An 18598-nucleotide genomic window follows, 5' to 3' on the forward strand; every position below is an offset into this window, starting at 1 on the left:
GAATATCAAAGATACACATGGGGTCAATGTTACTAATCAATATTTTATCATAAACGTGGGCAATTACGTATGAAGTTTGTTTCTATGACATCAATTTGTGTCATAATGGAACGTTTAATTCCTCAAAAGCAGAGCCATTTATGTATGCCATAATGGTGCGTTCATGACAACTCGGTGGGGGGAAAATGAGCTCGGACGGGGACATTTTTTTTGAACGATCATCCAATTTGGAATTACTAATCGGAAACTCGGGCGTCATCCATTTTCATAATGATTCATGACATTTTAATAGCCATGATAAATATGTTTACAATACTTATAAAAGCGGTAATTGTAGTACTCATCACTGCATTTTCTACCAGAAAGTTGGTTGGACTCTGATGTCACGTAGGTTGTTGATACATTGCTGTTTTCCTATATAGATCCCTGTACCAGTCCCACGGTACCTAACATCCGTACTAAACTTTAGACATACGAGTTACCCCATCCGGTCTCAGGGATAGCCAACTCTGGAAATTCCTTTGGTCTTGCACCTTATTTGTTTAACAATCTTTAAAAAAATATATTACATTTGATGTTCTGGTGCCTCTAGCAATTCAGAAAGCTGATTGAGGACCTTATCGATGTGTTTGTTTTTTATTATCGTGTTTTTCTTTCTGCTGGCATTTATATTTATACTTTGATGTCTCTATTTTATGTAGTTAAGTGCTCATCTGTAAAAGAGACCTTGGTCTCTGTATGACTCCCTGATAAAATAAACGTAAAAAAAAATGCTGCTGTCCATTAGGTTAAGGTGTAGCATTATTTGCAATGACTCAAAACAAACCGATTAATATAAAATGAATACTGTATCACTCTGGACACAATTAGGTTACTGTAACGTTCATATATACAGTCATTGACCGTAACACATTTCGTATACAATAACCAATGACTGTATGACAATAACTTTAGAAAACTCCGCCTCCAACCCACCAGCTGATAGGCTTTGTGGCCGTTTGGGATTGTTGTGATGGGAGGACGGAGCCATCTTGTTTTATTTCCGTTCAGGAATACATTGTTGGACAGGCCGAATGAAAAACAGGGCTTAATAATAAGGATGTAGCTCGTTATCTACCATATATTTTCATGTTTTTGAATGGCTAGGAACTATCTTTGGCGCTGATAGGTCGGAAGCAAACGTTGGATCTCGGTTTAATTTATTTCTGAGTAGAGGAGTTACTATGAATGGAGGATAAATGTTGCCAAAGGCTGACAGCAGCAGTTACGTCCTTCTCTCTTTGCTCTTCGTCCTCACTTTAACAGACCCACCACGAACAGGTAAGACCGGTGAAATGCAATTGGTTGTCAGCTAGCTTACTTTTGTATGTAACGTTATACCCGTGAGCTATGGTAGGCCTAATTGTACGGGAATTTAGCTAGTGTAAATGGCGTTTCTAGCTAGCTTATCCACTGGTCTCAATTTTTGCCGCCGCCTTTAGTGAACAGCGCGCGGTGTGGGCTCACTAGCCCACTTACTGCGTAGTTATCTAACGTTAACGTATATCATTTTATTTTAAAATGAGTTATGGGGACATATTTCAATATTGAGTTGTAACTAGTTAGATATATTTTGCAGTTCCATCTTCAGTATGGTTTACACTTTGCTGGAGAGAACGTTTACAAGTTATAGCTAGCCTGATGAAAGTTTAGCATTAACGTTACTAGTTAGCAGCTTTAGTTAGCTAACGTCGTTAGCTGTAGCTGCTGCACTTTATTTCCAGAACCCAGTACTATCTAGTCTTGTCACCTTATTAGCATTTTGACTTCGATAACAAGTTTAGTATCACAATACTCGATACCAAAACGATACCACGGCAAAAAATATTAGTCATGGAATCGCACTTGATCCAGACAAACTCAGCTTGTAAATTAGCTAACGTTACTGCTCTGGGCCCGATTATCAAAAAATCTCCGAGCTGTTTCCCAAACCCATCGTTATGTTACTAAAGTTGCACATGAAAACGTTCGTTATTTACGGACCGCCAGTAGAATAACTAACTACGCGCGTTCCCCACCTACCGGGTCACCACAGATCTCTGCTAAACATATAATCAATATGTTTATCTGTCTCTGACCGCCTATGATTTTAAGAAGTTGACTACAAAGACAGTTGCCAAAGACTTTGCAATTGTTACAAACAAGCGAATAGTGCTGAGTGGTTAGTGTTTTTAAAAAATCAGTTCGTTTCGATTATTAAGAAATAATCACGTGTTCAGTTTCGATTGGGTTTAAAACAATTAAGTCCAATGATGGTAGTGACTGCCCATTATTGCTTATCACCTATTAACCATTTATTTACATTACTTTACATGAATAAAATATTTCAATTTTCTATATTACGTTTATTTTATTTGATTACTTTATTTAATTCCAAGTCATCTGATCTCTATAGAGCTGCTTGCTGTCTGACAATCACTATTTTGCAGTTCTTCAAAGTAACTAAGTAACTAAAACTAACTTTTGACGGCTGAATACCAACAATCTATCACATTGATACTGTATTTTTCAGGTAGAGATACCTGGCGAAGCAACAGCTGCTCTCTATATCCCCTCACAATCGCACATTCTTGTCTCTTCAGTAGCAGTCGTAAAAGAACAACAGACTGGACAAGTAGATGCTCAATGGATTATTGTCATTACAGTTAATTACCACGGTTTATGCGCAAAACTATGTAGAATATGGGCATGTTGGAAACTCCCTACAACATCCCACAGTTCAGGCTAGGTCTGACTTTTATCTCTAGAGAAACTGGGCAATGTTCACATTGGGCTCACAGGGGGAAAAAATAACAAAAAACTAAAGGGAATTCAAATATTTAGTTTAAAAACCAAAAAATAACTGACATTTCAGTTAGTCACTCTGCACTGCAAACAAATGATAAAAATATGCCTCAAATGAGAACTGAGATGACTGCATTCAGAAAGGTTACATAAGCATATATAATTCAACAATATTGAAATTAATTTCATTTTCATTCAATTGAGATCTATTTTGCTAATTGTAGGCTGCCTACTGTCTGTCATTTTTACCTCTGTTTCATGATGTGTAACAACAGGTGTGCAATGATGTGCCAAATCTTTATTTAGTGCATTATTATAGGGTAAACTAAGCATTAGAATAAGCCGCCTCAGAATTTGCAGCCGTGGTAATATCTTTGTAGGAGCAGACCCATTGTCAGTATTGTGGAATAATTATAATGTTAAGGTAAGATTTGAATGGATAAAGCTGATCTGAGAGCAGCGCTGACTTTCTTTCGTTCCTATCAGTATAGACTGTATGCCTCAGCGACGCACCTAGTGAATGTTCTCCCTGCTTGGTGTTTTGGCAAATGCATGTTAAGTCTTCGGCCATTGTTGGAACGAGGCATCGTTAAAACAATCGTAAGCCTAAATTCCATCGCTATCGGGAAACTGGGCCCTGTTCAATTGTTGGACATCTTTTGAGTTCAATATCATTACATTGGAGAGAAAAAAATCATACGTCATTTTTCAGAGACAGCCATTTATGCATTAATGAATCAATTATGCAATCATACAATCAATTTGACTTTGGTAAAAACAATCTAACTACATAACAATATGGTAAGCATTTATTTGAATGGTAAATCTCTATTGATAAACAAGATGTAGCCTATCCACAATACCGTTGAATGCATATTCAATAGGAATGCATGCATGCACTGGCTTATTGAGCTTGTTTTGGCTGATTACATGGGGCTACAGATGACAATCAGTTTTCCTTCCATTGGGACAATTAATTGTTTTTCTCTAGGCGAGAGGAGATCGGCGATAATCTTTGGGAGAAACGTGAGCGGGAGAGAGATCGAATAAGTTAATGTTTTTTTGTTGTCAATCAGCTTTGAAATCAATCAGCATATTTTGTGCTATGGTTTGCATATTATCGCAAAGTGCTACGTTAGTGAATTGATTTTAGCTGGCAGCTGCGGAATCGTCTGAGACCAGCCAACAGGACAGCTGATTAATCTTTTTTTTTATTTTTTATAAATGCACAGAGATACTATGATGAGATCCTGAGGCCCATTTTTGGGCCATTCATCCACCACCGTCACCTCATGTTTCAGCATAATGCACAGCCCCAGGTTGCAAGGATCTGAACACAATTCCTGGAAGCTAAAAATGTCCCAGTTCTTCCATGGCCTGCATACTCACCAGACATGTCACCCGTTGAGCATGTTTGGGATGCTCTGGATCGACGTGCATGACTGCGTGTTCCAGTTCCCGGCAATATCCATGCCCCTACCTTTTTTATTTAAGGTATCTGTGACCAATAGTTGCATATCTGTATTCTCAGTCATGTGAAATCCATAGATTGGAGCCTAATTAATTAATTTGTTGCTTTTTTATTTTTGTTCAGTGTAATTTGCAAGCTGCATTTCAGCTAGCAAACAGGCACGCAAAGCAAACTTTAGATTGCTATGTCGCAGGAGCAACACAAGACTGGGCCATCTGCTGTTTTTTGTTAGCTATTGTTTCATTGTCCCAATAAGTAACCTAAAGATAATTTAGACTAGCTATTGTTGATTGTTGCCTTGAAACATTATTTTTGGTCAAAAGTATGTGGACAACCCTTAAAATGAGTGGATTTGTTATTTCAGCCACATCCGTTGCTGACCGGTGTATAAAATCAAGCACGCCGCCATGCAATCTCCATAGACAAACATTGGCAGTAGAATGGCCTTACTGAAGAGCTCAGAGACTTTCAATGTGGCACCGTCATAGAATGCCACTTTTCCAACAAGTCAGTTCGTCAAATTTCTGCCCTGCTAGAGCTGCCCCGGTCAACTGTAAGTGCTGTTATTGGGAAGTGGAAACATCTAGGATCAACAACGGCTCAGCCACGACGTGGTAGGCCACACAAGCGCACAGAATGGGACCACTGAGTTCTGAAGCGCGTAAAAATTGTCTGTCCTCTGTTGCAAACTCACTAGCCAGTTCCAAACTGCCCCTGTTCGTCGGGAGCTTCATGAAATGGGTTTCCATGGCCGAGCAGCCGCACACAAGCCTAAGTTCACCATGTGCAATGCCAAGCGTCAGCTGGAGTGGTGTAAAGCTTGCCGCTGTTGGACTCTTGGAGCAGTGGAAACGCGGTGAAGCGAGATTCATCACTCCGGACAACATCTGGCAATCCGATGAACTAATCTGGGTTTGGCACATGCCAGGATAATTCTACTTGGCCGAATGCATAGTGCCAACTGTAAAGTTTGGTAGAGGAGGAAGAATGGTCTGGGGCTGTTTTTCATGATTCGGGCTAGGCCCCTTAGTTCCAGTGCAGGGAAATCTTAACGCTACAGCATACAATGACATTGTAGACAGTTCTGTGCTACCAACTTTGTGGCAACTGTTTGGGGAAGGCCCTTTCCTGTTTCAGCATGACAATGCCCCCTTGCACAAAGTAAGGTCCATACAGAAATGGTTTGTTGATGGTGTGGAAGAACTTGATTGGCCTGCAGAGCCTGACCTCAACCCCTTTGAACACCTTTGTTATGAATTTGAATGTTGACTGCGAGCCAGGCTTAATTGCCCATCTTCAGTAACCGACCTCACTAATGCTCTTGTGGCTGAATGGAAGCAAGTCCCCGCAGCAATGTTCCAACATCTAGTGGAAAGCCTTCCCAGAAGAGTGGAGGCTGTTATAGCAGCAAAGGGGGGACCAACTCCATATTAATCCCCATGATTTTGGAATATCAGGTGTTCAAACACTTTTGTCCAAGTAGTGTATTTGTCTAACCTCATAAACCATCGCCTGTTAAACTGCAAGTGGTGGAAGAACCTATTATTGACTTAACCTCAAGGTTTTAATTCGGGGGCCGGGTGAGAGCTTGATAGGGAAGGACATTCAACAAGCATGGCACTTACACAAATAACTGATTGGTTATCAATCATAGTCTGTGGTATGGCTTTACACCTCTGCTATATTGTGGATAAAGAGTTACCTGTCTAATATAACTCAGAGGGTGTTCTTTTTAATGGAAGCCTCCAACATAATCCAGGTAGAATCAGGAATTCCACAGGGCAGCCGTCTAGGCCTCTTATTTCAATCTTTACTAATGAATTGCCACTGGCTTTGAGTAAAGCCAGTGTCTATGTATGCAAATGACTCAACACTATACACATCAGCTACTATAGCGAGTGAAATTACTGAAGTACTTAACAAAGAGCTGCAGTTAGTTTCAGAATGGGTGGCAAGGAATAAGTTAGTCCTAAATGTTTCAAAAACTAAAAGCATTGTATTTGGGACAAATCATTCACTAAACCTCAACTAAATATTGTAATAAATAATGTGGAATTTGAGCAGGTTGAGGTGACTAAACTGCTTGGAGTAACTCTGGATTGTAAACTGTCATGGTCAAAATATGTTGATACAACAGTAGCTAAGATCGGGAGAAGTCTGTCCATAATAAAGTGGTGCTCTGCCTTTTTAACAACACTATCAACAAGGCAGGTTCTACAGGTTCTAGTTTTGTCGTGTGGTCAGGTACCACAGAGGGACCTCTGAAAATGACAATTGGCTCAGAACAGGGCAGCACGGCTGGCACTTAAATGTACACGGAGAGCTAACATTACTAATATGCATGTAATTCTCTCATGGCTCAAAGTGGAGGAGAGATTGACATGCTGAATGCACCTAGGTGTCTGTTTAAACTGCTTGCACACCCATGCATACCCCACAAGACATGCCACCAGAGGTCTATTCAATCAATCAAATGTATTTATAAAGCCCTTCTTACATCAGCTGATGTCACAAAGTGCTGTACAGAAACCCAGCCTAAAACCCCAAACAGCAAGCAATGCAGGTGTAGAAGCACGGTTGCGAGGAAAAACTCCCTAGAAAGGCCAGAACCTAGGAAGAAATCTAGAGAGGAACCAGGCTGAGGGGTGGCCAGTCGTCTTCTGGCTGTGCCGGGTGGAGATTATAACAAGTCCAGAAAAGACTATGGGAGGCGCACAGTACTACATAGAGCCATGGCTACATGGAACTCTATTCCACATCAGGTAACTGATGCAAGCAGTAGAATCAGATTGTTAAAATTAAAAAAAAAAAGCACCTTATGGAACAGCGGGGACTTGGAGATGCACACATGATAAGACACGCACTCTACACACGTGCACATGGATGTTGTATTGTAAATATGGGATAGTGGAGTAGTGGCCTGAGGGAACACTAAATGTATTGGGTAAAGTGTTATGAAATGTAATATATAACAACTGCCTTAAGCTTGCTGGATCCCAGGAAGAGTAGCTGCTGCTAATTGGGGCCTTTAATAAATACAAACACGGGTGGTTTTGGCCGACTTGCTTCGTTGTGAATAGCCTAGGCTACATTCTTTTATTTATATATACACACACACAATGTATGGCTCCAACCTAGGTTACATTCTATGCGTCCATGTAAACGGGATGTTATTACAAAAAGACAGAACACAAATTTTCAACTTTTATTGGAAGAGTGTGTGGTCCTGGTGACTTTTGGGTCAACTCAAACATCAAAATAACAGATGGTTAAATACCCAAAGTTTCCTCGGTTACATTGATCTTTGCTCAGAAATGGTATCTAGTGAATGCGACGTGAAATACGAATGACATTTTCTGTAAAACCTTTTTTCACATGTTGTCATTTCTGTCATCATACAGTTCCCTCCAAAATTTTCCCTTCCCTTTGTGGTGGAACATTCCAAACTGGGAATTTTGAGATTCAAAGGGTTAGTTCATCAGAAATTGCTTTTTTGTTTTGTTTCAGGTCCACGGCTAGCTCTGGCAAGATTATTGTCGGGTAAGCAGCATCTCCTTTTAGTGCAGTGGATGTATAGGTCTGCCAGGCTCCAGCTATTTTGGTTACTCATCTCTATCCTCAGCTTGTGCCTCTGTTGAATCTTCCCATTCACAGCAGTGCTTTGTTTTTCCATTGAACTCAGATATTTACTCTAACAGTTATTTTTTATATGCTTTCAACTCCTTTAACAATATTGAACTACCTTCAAAGTATCCAGTGTGATTGTCTAGACGCCAGGCCTATATCTGCTCAGGGCCATAGTGAGAAGAGTTCTAACTGCTTTAGAAAGCTAGGCCTAATACCTTCTCACAGGAGAACCCCTGATGCAGTGGCACGTCTCATGTTAATCACACATAGTGCAGAGACGCTGACCCACTTAACTCTGCTTCTCTGTTACTAAGGAATATACAGAACTGCCAAAATAAAGGAAATGCCAACAAGCGTCTAATAGGGCGTTGAGCCACCAGAACCGCTTCAGTGTGCCATGGCATAGATTTGAAGTGTGTGGAACTCTGACTGAGACATACACCCTTTAAACCCCCTATGCTCCTTTGAGATCCCTCTCTTCTAGCCATTGTAGCCAAATTTAATGGGCAACTGGGCATTATTATACATGACCCTAAGAATGATGGGATGTTAATTGCTTAATTAACTCAGGAACCACACCTGTGTGGAATCACCTGCTTTCAAAATACTTTGTATCCCTCATACATTTTTTATTTTGGCACTTACATTTATGGCTAGACACTAAATAAGGGTATATAGTAGGCCTATGTCTTGCCTGTCATGACTGCTTTAAGCTACATCTTTTTTTAAATATATTTTTTTATAGTGGCCTATTTTAGATAATTGTTATGCCCTGATACATGTCCCTCATTTCTCCTGTTTCTCATATTTTTGTTTCTAATCGCAGTTCTCCAAAGCACTCACAATGATGACCCCTGTTTGTTTCTAGTTATAAGGATTTTCGTCTTGTTTAATAGCTAGTATCTACTCTGATTTTATTTTAACCACCAGACCTGAATTGATCTCCGTCAGAATACTTGAGAGAGATTGCTGCATAACTGAATTCCAATAAATATTTTGTGTTTTTCCCTTGATGCTTTCTTTTATTAATTTTGTTTCCCAGAAAACTTTCATTATTTTAAGCATCGGTTGCATTGTTAATGTAATGTTTATGATAAATGGTGAAACCCTTATTTCTTATTTATCACTAGACATGGGCAGGTGTCTAAGTAATGATCCTAAAAGCTGGAAATGCTCAATCTTCCAGACTCATGTTTTTATAGTTGGTAAGCAAAACTGAGAGACCAAGAGCTGTGTTGTAGTGGCCATGTCAAAACTACTGGGGGCTCTGTGTGATGTTAGCCTCCCTCTGTGCTGTGTTTCAGAGCTGCGCTGCAGCCCTGGGCAGTTTGCCTGCCTCAGTGGGAAGATGCAATGCATCCCCTTGTCCTGGCAGTGTGATGGCTGGACTGCTTGTGAGGACAAGAGCGATGAGTTGGACTGCCCCCGTAAGTAACACCTCTTCAACCCTGTACCTAGACCTCATCCTGAACTCTAGTCCCCCTCCCTAACAATCATGATACTCTATGTCCATTTATATTGTGTTGCATGCTCCAAAGTGAAGGACAGAGATTTCGTACATTCCCCACAATACTATAAGGCTCATCTTGAACAGCAGTCAGAGCAGCTCTAGATTTCTTAGAAAACAACTTTCTAAATGTCATGGGAACCAACAAACTCATACGTGCGTATTTTTTGTTAATGTCTTTCATTTAGAGCTTTGTAATTTTTAATCAGTTTTGGGAAGATCAAATTTAAAAAATAAAAAAAAACTTCACGTGCCAAATACAACAGGTGTAGACTACTGTGAAATGCTTATTTACGAGCCCTTTCCCAACATTGCAAAACATGTAAAAAAAAAAAGAAAGAGGAATTTGCAAACAAAAATAAAAGTTACACAATAAATAAGGCCAAATACAGTGGGGAGAACAAGTATTTGATACACTGCCGATTTTGCAGGTTTTCCTACTTACAAAGCATGTAGTCTGTAATTTTTATCATAGGTACACTTCAACTGTGAGAGGCGGAATCTAAAACAAAAATCCAGAAAATCACATTGTATGATTTTGAAGTAATTAATTTGCATTTTATTGCATGACATAAGTATTTGATCACCTACCAACCAGTAAGAATTCCGGCTCTCACAGACCTGTTAGTTTTTCTTTAAGAAGCCCTCCTGTTCTCCACTCATTACCTGTATTAACTGCACCTGTTTGAACTCGTTACCTGTATAAAAGACACCTGTCCACACACTCAATCAAACAGACTCCAACCTCTCCACAATGGCCAAGACCAGAGAGCTGTGTAAGGACATCAGGGATAAAATTGTAAAACCTGCACAAGGCTGGGATGGGCTACAAGACAATAGGCAAGCAGCTTGGTGAGAAGGCAACAACTGTTGGCGCAATTATTAGAAAATGGAAGAAGTTCAAGATGACGGTCAATCACCCTCAGTCTGGGGCTCCATGCAAGATCTCACCTCATGGGGCATCAATGATCATGAGGAAGGTGAGGGATCAGCCCAGAACTACACGGCAGGACCTGGTCAATGACCTGAAGAGAGCTGGGACCACAGTCTCAAAGAAAACCATTAGTAACACACTACGCTGTCATGGATAAAAATCCTGCAGCGCACGCAAGGTCCCCCTGCTCAAGCCAGCGCATGTCCAGGCCCGTCTGAAGTTTGCCAATGACCATCTGGATGATCCAGAGGAGGAATGGGAGAAGGTCATGTGATCTGATGAGACAAAAATAGAGCTTTTTGGTCTAAACTCCACTCGCCGTGTTTGGAAGAAGAAGAAGGATGAGTACAACCCCAAGAACACCATCCCAACCGTGAAGCATGGAGGTGGAAACATCATTCTTTGGGGATGCTTTTCTGCAAAGGGGACAGGACGACTGCACCGTATTGAGGGGAGGATGGATGGGGCCATGTATCGCGAGATCTTGGCCAACAACCTCCTTCCCTCAGTAAGAGCATTGAAGATGGGTCGTGGCTGGGTCTTCCAGCATGACAACGACCCGAAACACACAGCCAGGGCAACTAAGGAGTGGCTCCGTAAGCAGCATCTCAAGGTCCTGGAGTGGCCTAGCCAGTCTCCAGACCTGAACCCAATAGAAAATCTTTGGAGGGAGCTGAAAGTCCGTATTGCCCAGCGACAGCCCCGAAACCTGAAGGATCTGGAGAAGGTCTATATGGAGGAGTGGGCCAAAATCCCTGCTGCAGTGTGTGCAAACCTGGTCAAGAACTACAGAAAACGTATGATCTCTGTAATTGCAAACAAAGGTTTCTGTACCAAATATTAAGTTCTGCTTTTCTGATGTATCAAATACTTATGTCATGCAATAAAATGCAAATTAATTACTTAAATCCAGAAAATCACATTATGATTTTTTTGTTTTAGATTCCATCTCTCACAGTTGAAGTGTACCTATGATAAAAATGACAGACCTCTACATGCTTTGTAAGTAGGAAAACCTGCAAAATCGGCAGTGTATCAAATACTTCTTCTCCCCACTGTACAAGGGGTACCAGTACTGAGTCAATGTGCAGGGCTATGAGGTAGATGTAATATGTACATGTAGGTAGGGGTTAAAGTGACTATGCAATCAGGATAGATACACTGCTGTTACTCTGTTTATGTGGAGAGTGTGAGCAAGTGGGTAGGGTCCAGTGAGTGTGCATAGTCCGTGTAAGAGAGTCGGTGCAAAACAGGGTATTAAGTTTGGTTAACCATTTTGATTAACTCTTCAGCAGTCTTATGGCTTGGGGGTTGAAGCTATTCAGGTGCCTTTTGGTCCTAGACTTAGTGCTCCGGTACAGCTTTTTGTGTGGTAGCAGAGAGAACAGTCTATGGCTTGGGTGGCTGGGCTCTTTGCCAAATTTTCCGGTCCTTCCTCTGTCACCGCCTGGTATAGAGGTCCTGGATGGCAGGGAGCTCGGCCCCAGTGATGTACTGGGCCGTCCGCACCACCCTCTGTAACGCCTTGCGACCGAGGACTGTGCAGTTGCCATACCAAGCTGTGATGCAGCAAGCCAAGATGCTCTCAATGGTGCAGCTGTAGAGCTTTAATGTGGTTAGATATGGCAGTAGTAAGCGATAGAAGGAAATCCTATTGTTTCCGCTACTTAATTCCTGAACTAGCGCTGATCGCTGGCTGCATCATAGGAATTCTGGAAAGGATTGGGTACACACACAGCATCTGACCTCCAAAAAACAGCCATCTTGTTTCATCTGGACTGTGTACATATTAGATTATTTGATAAATTGTAGCAAAAGCAGTCAACATTTGACTATTTCTTGGCATGAGAAATAACTAATGTTGATGACCTGTGACTGGGCTAAAAAGGCAGTTTCTCCATCCCCTAATAAGAAGTTCCTTGAGTCCAAACAAAGTTGTCTTCAGAAGGTTTTTTATGATCTTCAGCCAGTAGCCACTACATTCCTTTTACGGAAACACTGCTTACTCTGGTATCTCTCTCTCTCTCTCTCGGATCCCCCCTTACAGCCATGAAGGATGAGACGTTTCACTTTGCCAATGAGTTTGACCAAGTGGAAGATGTCATCGGCGTGGCCCAGCCTATGCGCTTTAACAGTAAGACCCCACCTAACTACCTCCATCAGTCATTCACTCAGTACTCATCTAAGATGAGCTAGAGAGATTTTAAAACAATATCTAAACTACTGGAAGTGTTGCTAAAAGAACAGATAGAAAGCTTTGTTACTGGACACTGTAGGAGTGCTAAAGCACCTTTTCTCCTCCACAGAGAAGTGCCCAAGTGGGTGGCATCACTACGAGAAGACAGCCAGCTGCTACAAGGTATACCTGAGGAATGAGAACTACTGGCAAGCTGTGGACACATGCCAGAAAGTCAATGGTTCGTTGGCGACTTTCGTTACCAACGAGGAACTGCAGTTCATCCTCAAGATCGAGGTGGATTTTGACGAGAAAGTGTGCGAGCGCAGAGACCAGTGCAAGTGAGTATGTGTTTGCTAAGGATGGGTTACATGATGTGATATAGTGTTCATCTGAAGGCTGATGCTTTACTGTCCCATAGTCTTTATTTCATCCAATTTCTCTCCGATTCAGGTTCTGGGTGGGTTACCAGTATGTCATAACCAATCGGAACCATTCACTGGAGGGCCGTTGGGAGGTGGCTTATAAAGGTGGGTGCAGTTAAAATGAATGAAAATTATCAAAAGGGATTAGTTGAACTCAAGGAGCACTCATGGTCATGCTCAAACAACCAAAGCAATAAACCTGTATTTGGTTTAGGTTAATCTTGTTCCCTTCTCTGTTCCTTTTCAGGGTCGATGCAGGTGTTCCTCCCCCCGGAGGGCCTGACAAAATTTGGAGAGGCATCTCCGACCCAGGACAACGTATTCTGTGCCCAGCTGCAGCGCTTCCAGATCAAGAGCATGAACGAGCGCGGCCTTCACAGCTGGCATGCCGAGAACTGCTACAAGAAGTTCCCTTTCCTGTGCAAGAGGAGTATGTCTGCTCTTATTAAAACCCAATGACCTATGCAGCTTCACAAGAGGTCAAAGTTGCTTGATTGTAACAAGTGTAGATGCTCAGTGGAAATCTGGTTGTTTGAGTCATAATTCTGTATCAAAAATATTGGGTGCTGTAATGCGTATGTAAATTAGGGAAGTCCAGCATCCTCAGTTAGTGTAGGTATAGTTTTTGTTTGGTTCTGGTTGTAAACCTTTGATTTTCTTTAACAGGGCAGACATGTGTGGACATAAAGGACCAGGTGGTGACTGAGGGGTACTACTTCACGCCTAAGGGGGAAGACCCGTGCCTGAGCTGCACATGTCACGACGGCGAGCCAGAGATGTGTGTGGCCGCACTGTGTAATCGGCCGGAGGGCTGCAAGCACTTCGGCAAGGACCCCAAGGAGTGCTGCAAGTTCACCTGCCTGGACCCAGGTACTGCCTAAATACTCACACAGTTCCCTATTTAAAAAATTAAAAAAGAAGGGAAAAAAAGAAACTGGATGTTTGTGAATGTCACACAAGGTGGCGCTCTTAACACATCTCACTTGTCATGTGCCTCAATGTTTGTCCCTGTAGTTTCAGAAGATGGAAGTAAAAGGACAAAAGTTGAGAAACGGTTGTATAAGAAATTGAAAACATTTGAATTGTATTAGAATCTGGACACTGTCTTTCAGAAGGCAGCAACCTGTTTGACTCCATGGCCAGTGGGATGCGTCTGATCGTCAGCTGTGTCTCGTCCTTCCTCATCCTCTCTCTGCTGCTGTTCATGGTGCACAGGCTCCGGCAGCGCAGACGCGAGCGCATCGAAACACTCATTGGAGGAAACCGTAAGCAGCATATAATCGCACTCATACGAACAACGTATGTCACCAAGCTCACTGCCATCCCTTGAAAAAAACGACCCTTTTTGGCCTTTTTAGAAAACCCGGAACACCTCTCCTAGCTAGCCTGTATTAGTCTCAGGTACTTTAGTGTATTCACATTTTATTTGTGAGTATCCATCTACATTGGTTTCAAATTGTTGGAAATGTTGTCTCCTTCTCTATCTTCAGTGCATCATTTCAACCTTGGGCGGCGAGTCCCAGGCTTTGACTATGGCCCAGATGCTTTTGGCACTGGTCTCACTCCCCTGCACCTCTCTGATGATGGAGAGGGAGGTGCATTTCATTTCCAGGAACCTCCCCCACCCTACGCTGCCTACAAATACCCAGACATCCAGCACCCAGACGACCCCCCTCCTCCCTACGAAGCCTCCATCAACCCCGACAGCTTTCTCTATATGGACCTGGGTAGGCCTAAAATAACTTATGGACCACCCTGTTGTTGTTACCATGATTTACTCACTTCCTGTAATTGAACAGTTGTGATTATTATTAGATACAATGTTAAGTATCTAGCTGTTTCTGAACCCTGTCCTCACTGTTCTCCACAGCACGCCATGGAGTTCAGATGATTCCAAGTCAGATGAGGGATGTGGTAGATGCCATGACAGATGCCCCACCACCTGTCCCCGAGCCAGACTCTGTGCCAATGTCCTCCCAGGAGCGGGAAGATTCCATCGACAGCAGTACCCTCCTGGTGGAGCCTGACACCCCCACTGACGGCCACGTCCCTGACTCCATGCCTGCAGACTGCAGCAGCAGCTCTTCCCTCAGCACCATGGTATAGGACTGAGATGAGGGAGAGGGGAACTGCTATGGTCTGGACCCACAGATTGAGAGAGGTGGACAGTGTCAGACAGGTCCATCATATGGAGGGCGGACTGGTCCATTTAGTTAGAGGAGAGGGTGAGAAGAGACTGGAATGGCAAAGTGTAGAGGGTAGAGACTATCAGGATGGATTGAGGGACCAGTCTATTCCTTGAGGTGTGCAGCGGTGAGGAGAATCGGACTGGTATGTTTCTTAAACAGGTAAACTGAAACCGGTCGGGTGTCTGTCAGTTGAACTTGGAGAAAATGGTGTGAAGCAGACCACTTTCCTACAGGTGAACACAGACCGGTGAAGAAGGATCTGGAAGACTGATGAAGACTGATTATTCTGTACAGAGAACTAACAGCACTACACCGGGCCGAGGAGGTTGAGTTTCTGCTTCTAGTTTTCATTGGACAAAGCTTTTCAATTGTGTTGTTTGAGCTTGATGTTCCTGATGTAAGTACTCCCTCGGGCATTACACCAGGTAATAATGGAGGGGGTAGATGGCTTGTGTCCTTTTGCTTATATCCTGGAGGCAGAGCTTGGATTGTCATTTGTTGGACTTAGAGACCATCACACACAACTCAAAGCATCGAGTGCTTCTGCTCTCCCTCCCTACTAGATCTCCAAGTCTCCTCCACGAATGAAATGCATTATTTTTCCATCACAAGCACCGCCTCCGAACTGGGATTTCTGGGCTCTCCAATCAATCTGATATGCTAAGACGTCTTCCAGATTGATGGCACAAATTTGAATAGGAAAATGAAAGATTCTGCTATAAAAGTTTTTTTAAACTTGCAAAAATATTTAGGTACGGTTAGTGTTAGCTCCAACTAACACACTGCTATTACTGTGTTTTCTGAGTTAAATGCTACAACTTTTCAAATAATCTTGCTACAGTATTGAATTTCATTTTATGAGTTCTAATTGAAGTAGGTTGAGTATTGTGCCCTTTTCTTGGGTAAGAAGTAGGCTGTGACTTGTTTGTTGTGGGATCTGAACATTGTTAAAGGGTCCCCCCACCATTGGTCAATGAGTTCACATCATGAAAGAGAATGGTGAATGAAGGTTAGCTTTTCAGTTGTAGCTCCTAGCGATGTGTAAGGGTAACTTACTGTTTTATACCCCCTCATGAAATTTGTAAAAGTAAACTTCTTAAGCTAAAAAAAGTGTTCTCGTGAAATGATAATAACAATTAATACTAAATGAATTCTGTCTTCAACTGTCTGTATGTATGTGTGAGGGTTTATGTACACATTCATCAATTCTCATTTTTGGAAGCCATTGGATCTGTATTTCTTTTCTTACCAATGTACATTGTCATGTCAGTGTATTTAAGATTCAGACTATAACATGACATTGGGGATTTACCTGTTTAGGTTTTAATAGTAGCCTATATGGGATTGAGTGGTCAACCCCCTTTCTCCTGTTTCATGATGACGGACAGGAAAGTCTAACGCAGTAGTGAAAAAGCTACTAGGAAAACCACAATTTGTCCCCATTATGACAATCATTCTTTACACTCCTGATGTATATACTGTAGACCTGTGAGAGCCCTGTTGCTTGTTCACCTGTGGTGTTGAATGGTCATAGGAGTTGGAAGGCTACAATGCCAGGCCTATGAAAGCACAAAGGCCCCTATGAGGGTTTTGGAGTCAGTTTAGTCCAAGCCCTTACCAGCCAGGATCTGCATAGCATGGTCATCTATATGGCTTTAGTCTATCACCAGCAGCAATGAAATGGTTGAAGATATATCTTGAGAATTGCAGCTTTGTGTGTACTATGTGTTTATGTATGGTTGTCTCTAGCAATTTTTTTTTCTCTCTCTTTGGTAGGTCTCAAGTTGTTTTTGTTTTTTTTAGCATAGACAATCCTTTTGTGGATTATCCAAGAAAATCATGTCTTGAATTGTTAAAAAAATAAATCTTAAACTTTGGTGTGTGCATGCGTGTTTGGGGGTCAGATCTCAATATTTGGTTTGTGTGCGTTTTCAGCTTGTTTTAGGGCCTATAGTGCATGTTTTAGTCTTTAGGCATGCTGAGATTTCCAACAGATTTTATAATTTAAACAAAGTTCTGCTCATCTTTGCCCAGGCTTAGCTCAGAGGCTTGCCTACAGGTTGATATAGATAAATGCATTGGAACCCCTGCTCCATCCCCAACTGCTGGATTTAAACTGTAGTTGATTTTGTTATCAACATGTTCAATGAGTTAGAACATGTAAAATGCAACTGTTGATACATTTAATTGTATTCTCTTTAATTTCATAGCTTTTAAATTCTAAAATTTTTGTTGCTTCTTTTGCAGGGGGCTTTTGTGTATTTTTCTGAGTTAGATGTACATCTAACCAAATGCCAAATAAATTGTATCATGAAGGACAGATGCCTGTTGTCTCAATTTGGGTAAGGACTCTGAGAAGGTTAAGCCTGTAGTTTTAGCAGAGAACTTGAGACCATAGATGGTTGACTGCGTACTTGACCGCAGTGGGTGAATAGGGGTACCTGCTTCTGCCTACGCTATATAGTGCCTTCAGAAAGTATTCAGAACCCTTGACTTTTTCCACATTTTGTTACGTTACAGCCTTATTCTAAAATTGGTTAAATTGTCCCCCCCCCCCCCCCCCAATCTACGTACGGTACCCCATAATGACAAAGAAAAAAATTATATAAATCCTGTTTTTGCTATCACATTTACATAAGTATTCAGACCCTTTACGCAGTACTTTGTTGAAGCACCTTTGGCATCGATTACAGCCTTGAGTTTTCTTGGGTATGACGCTACAAGCTTGACAAACCTTTATTTGGGGAGTTTCTCCCATTCTTCTCTGCAGATCCTCTCAAGGTCTGTCAGGTTGGATGGGGTGTGTTGCTGCCCAGCTATTTTCAGGTCTCTCCAGAGATGTTTGATTGGATTAATGTCCTGGCTCTGGAGTGGCTTCCGTCTGGCTACTCTACCATAAAGCCTGATTGGTGGAGTGCTGCAGAGATGGTTGTCCTTCTGGAAGTTTCTCCCATCTCCACAGAGGAACTCTAGAGCTCTGTCAGAGTGACCATCGGTTATTGGTCACCTCCCTGACCAAGGCCCCCCCCCCCCCCATTGCTCAGTTTGGCCGGGCGGCCAGCTCTAGGAAGAGTCTTGGTGGTTCCAAACTTCTTCCATTTAAGAATGATAGAGGCAACTGTGTTCTTGGTGACCTTCAATGCTGCATAATTATTTTGGGACCCATCCCCAGATCTGTGCCTCGACACAATCCTGTCTCTACAGACAACTCCTTCGACGCCATGGCTTGGTTTTTGCTCTAACATGCACTGTCAACTGTGGGACCTTATATAGACAGATGTGTGCCTTTCTAAATCATGTCCAATCAATTGAATTTACCACAAGTGGACTCCAATCAAGTTGTAGAAACATCGCACGGACAATCAATGGAAACAGGATGCACCTGTGCTCAATTTCGAGTCTCATAGTAAAGGGTCTGAATACTTATGTAAATAAGGTATTTCTGT

At 42.1% G+C, this 18598-nt stretch overlaps 1 protein-coding gene across 3 annotated transcripts; it reads left to right on the forward strand.

The window, feature by feature from the left end:
- Window positions 1-1020: 1020 nt before the first annotated feature.
- Window positions 1021-17472, forward strand: LOC120025805 (integral membrane protein DGCR2/IDD-like). Of its 3 annotated transcripts, none has more exons than XM_038970480.1 (11): window positions 1021-1320; window positions 7802-7834; window positions 9226-9348; window positions 12410-12496; window positions 12669-12879; window positions 12992-13068; window positions 13211-13393; window positions 13630-13833; window positions 14076-14228; window positions 14454-14690; window positions 14834-17472. In XM_038970480.1, the coding sequence occupies exons 1-11, from the start codon at window positions 1239-1241 to the stop codon at window positions 15067-15069; spliced, it is 1626 nt and encodes a 541-aa protein (XP_038826408.1). In that variant the 5' UTR covers window positions 1021-1238; the 3' UTR covers window positions 15070-17472. The 3 variants fall into 3 exon arrangements, with proteins under 3 accessions (XP_038826408.1, XP_038826409.1, XP_038826411.1); XM_038970481.1 differs by having other exon boundaries at window positions 14079-14228; XM_038970483.1 differs by lacking the exon at window positions 7802-7834.
- The last annotated feature ends 1126 nt before the right edge of the window (window positions 17473-18598 follow it).

This window comes from Salvelinus namaycush, chromosome 31 (genome assembly GCF_016432855.1).
Source record: "Salvelinus namaycush isolate Seneca chromosome 31, SaNama_1.0, whole genome shotgun sequence".
Taxonomy (NCBI): domain Eukaryota; kingdom Metazoa; phylum Chordata; class Actinopteri; order Salmoniformes; family Salmonidae; genus Salvelinus; species Salvelinus namaycush.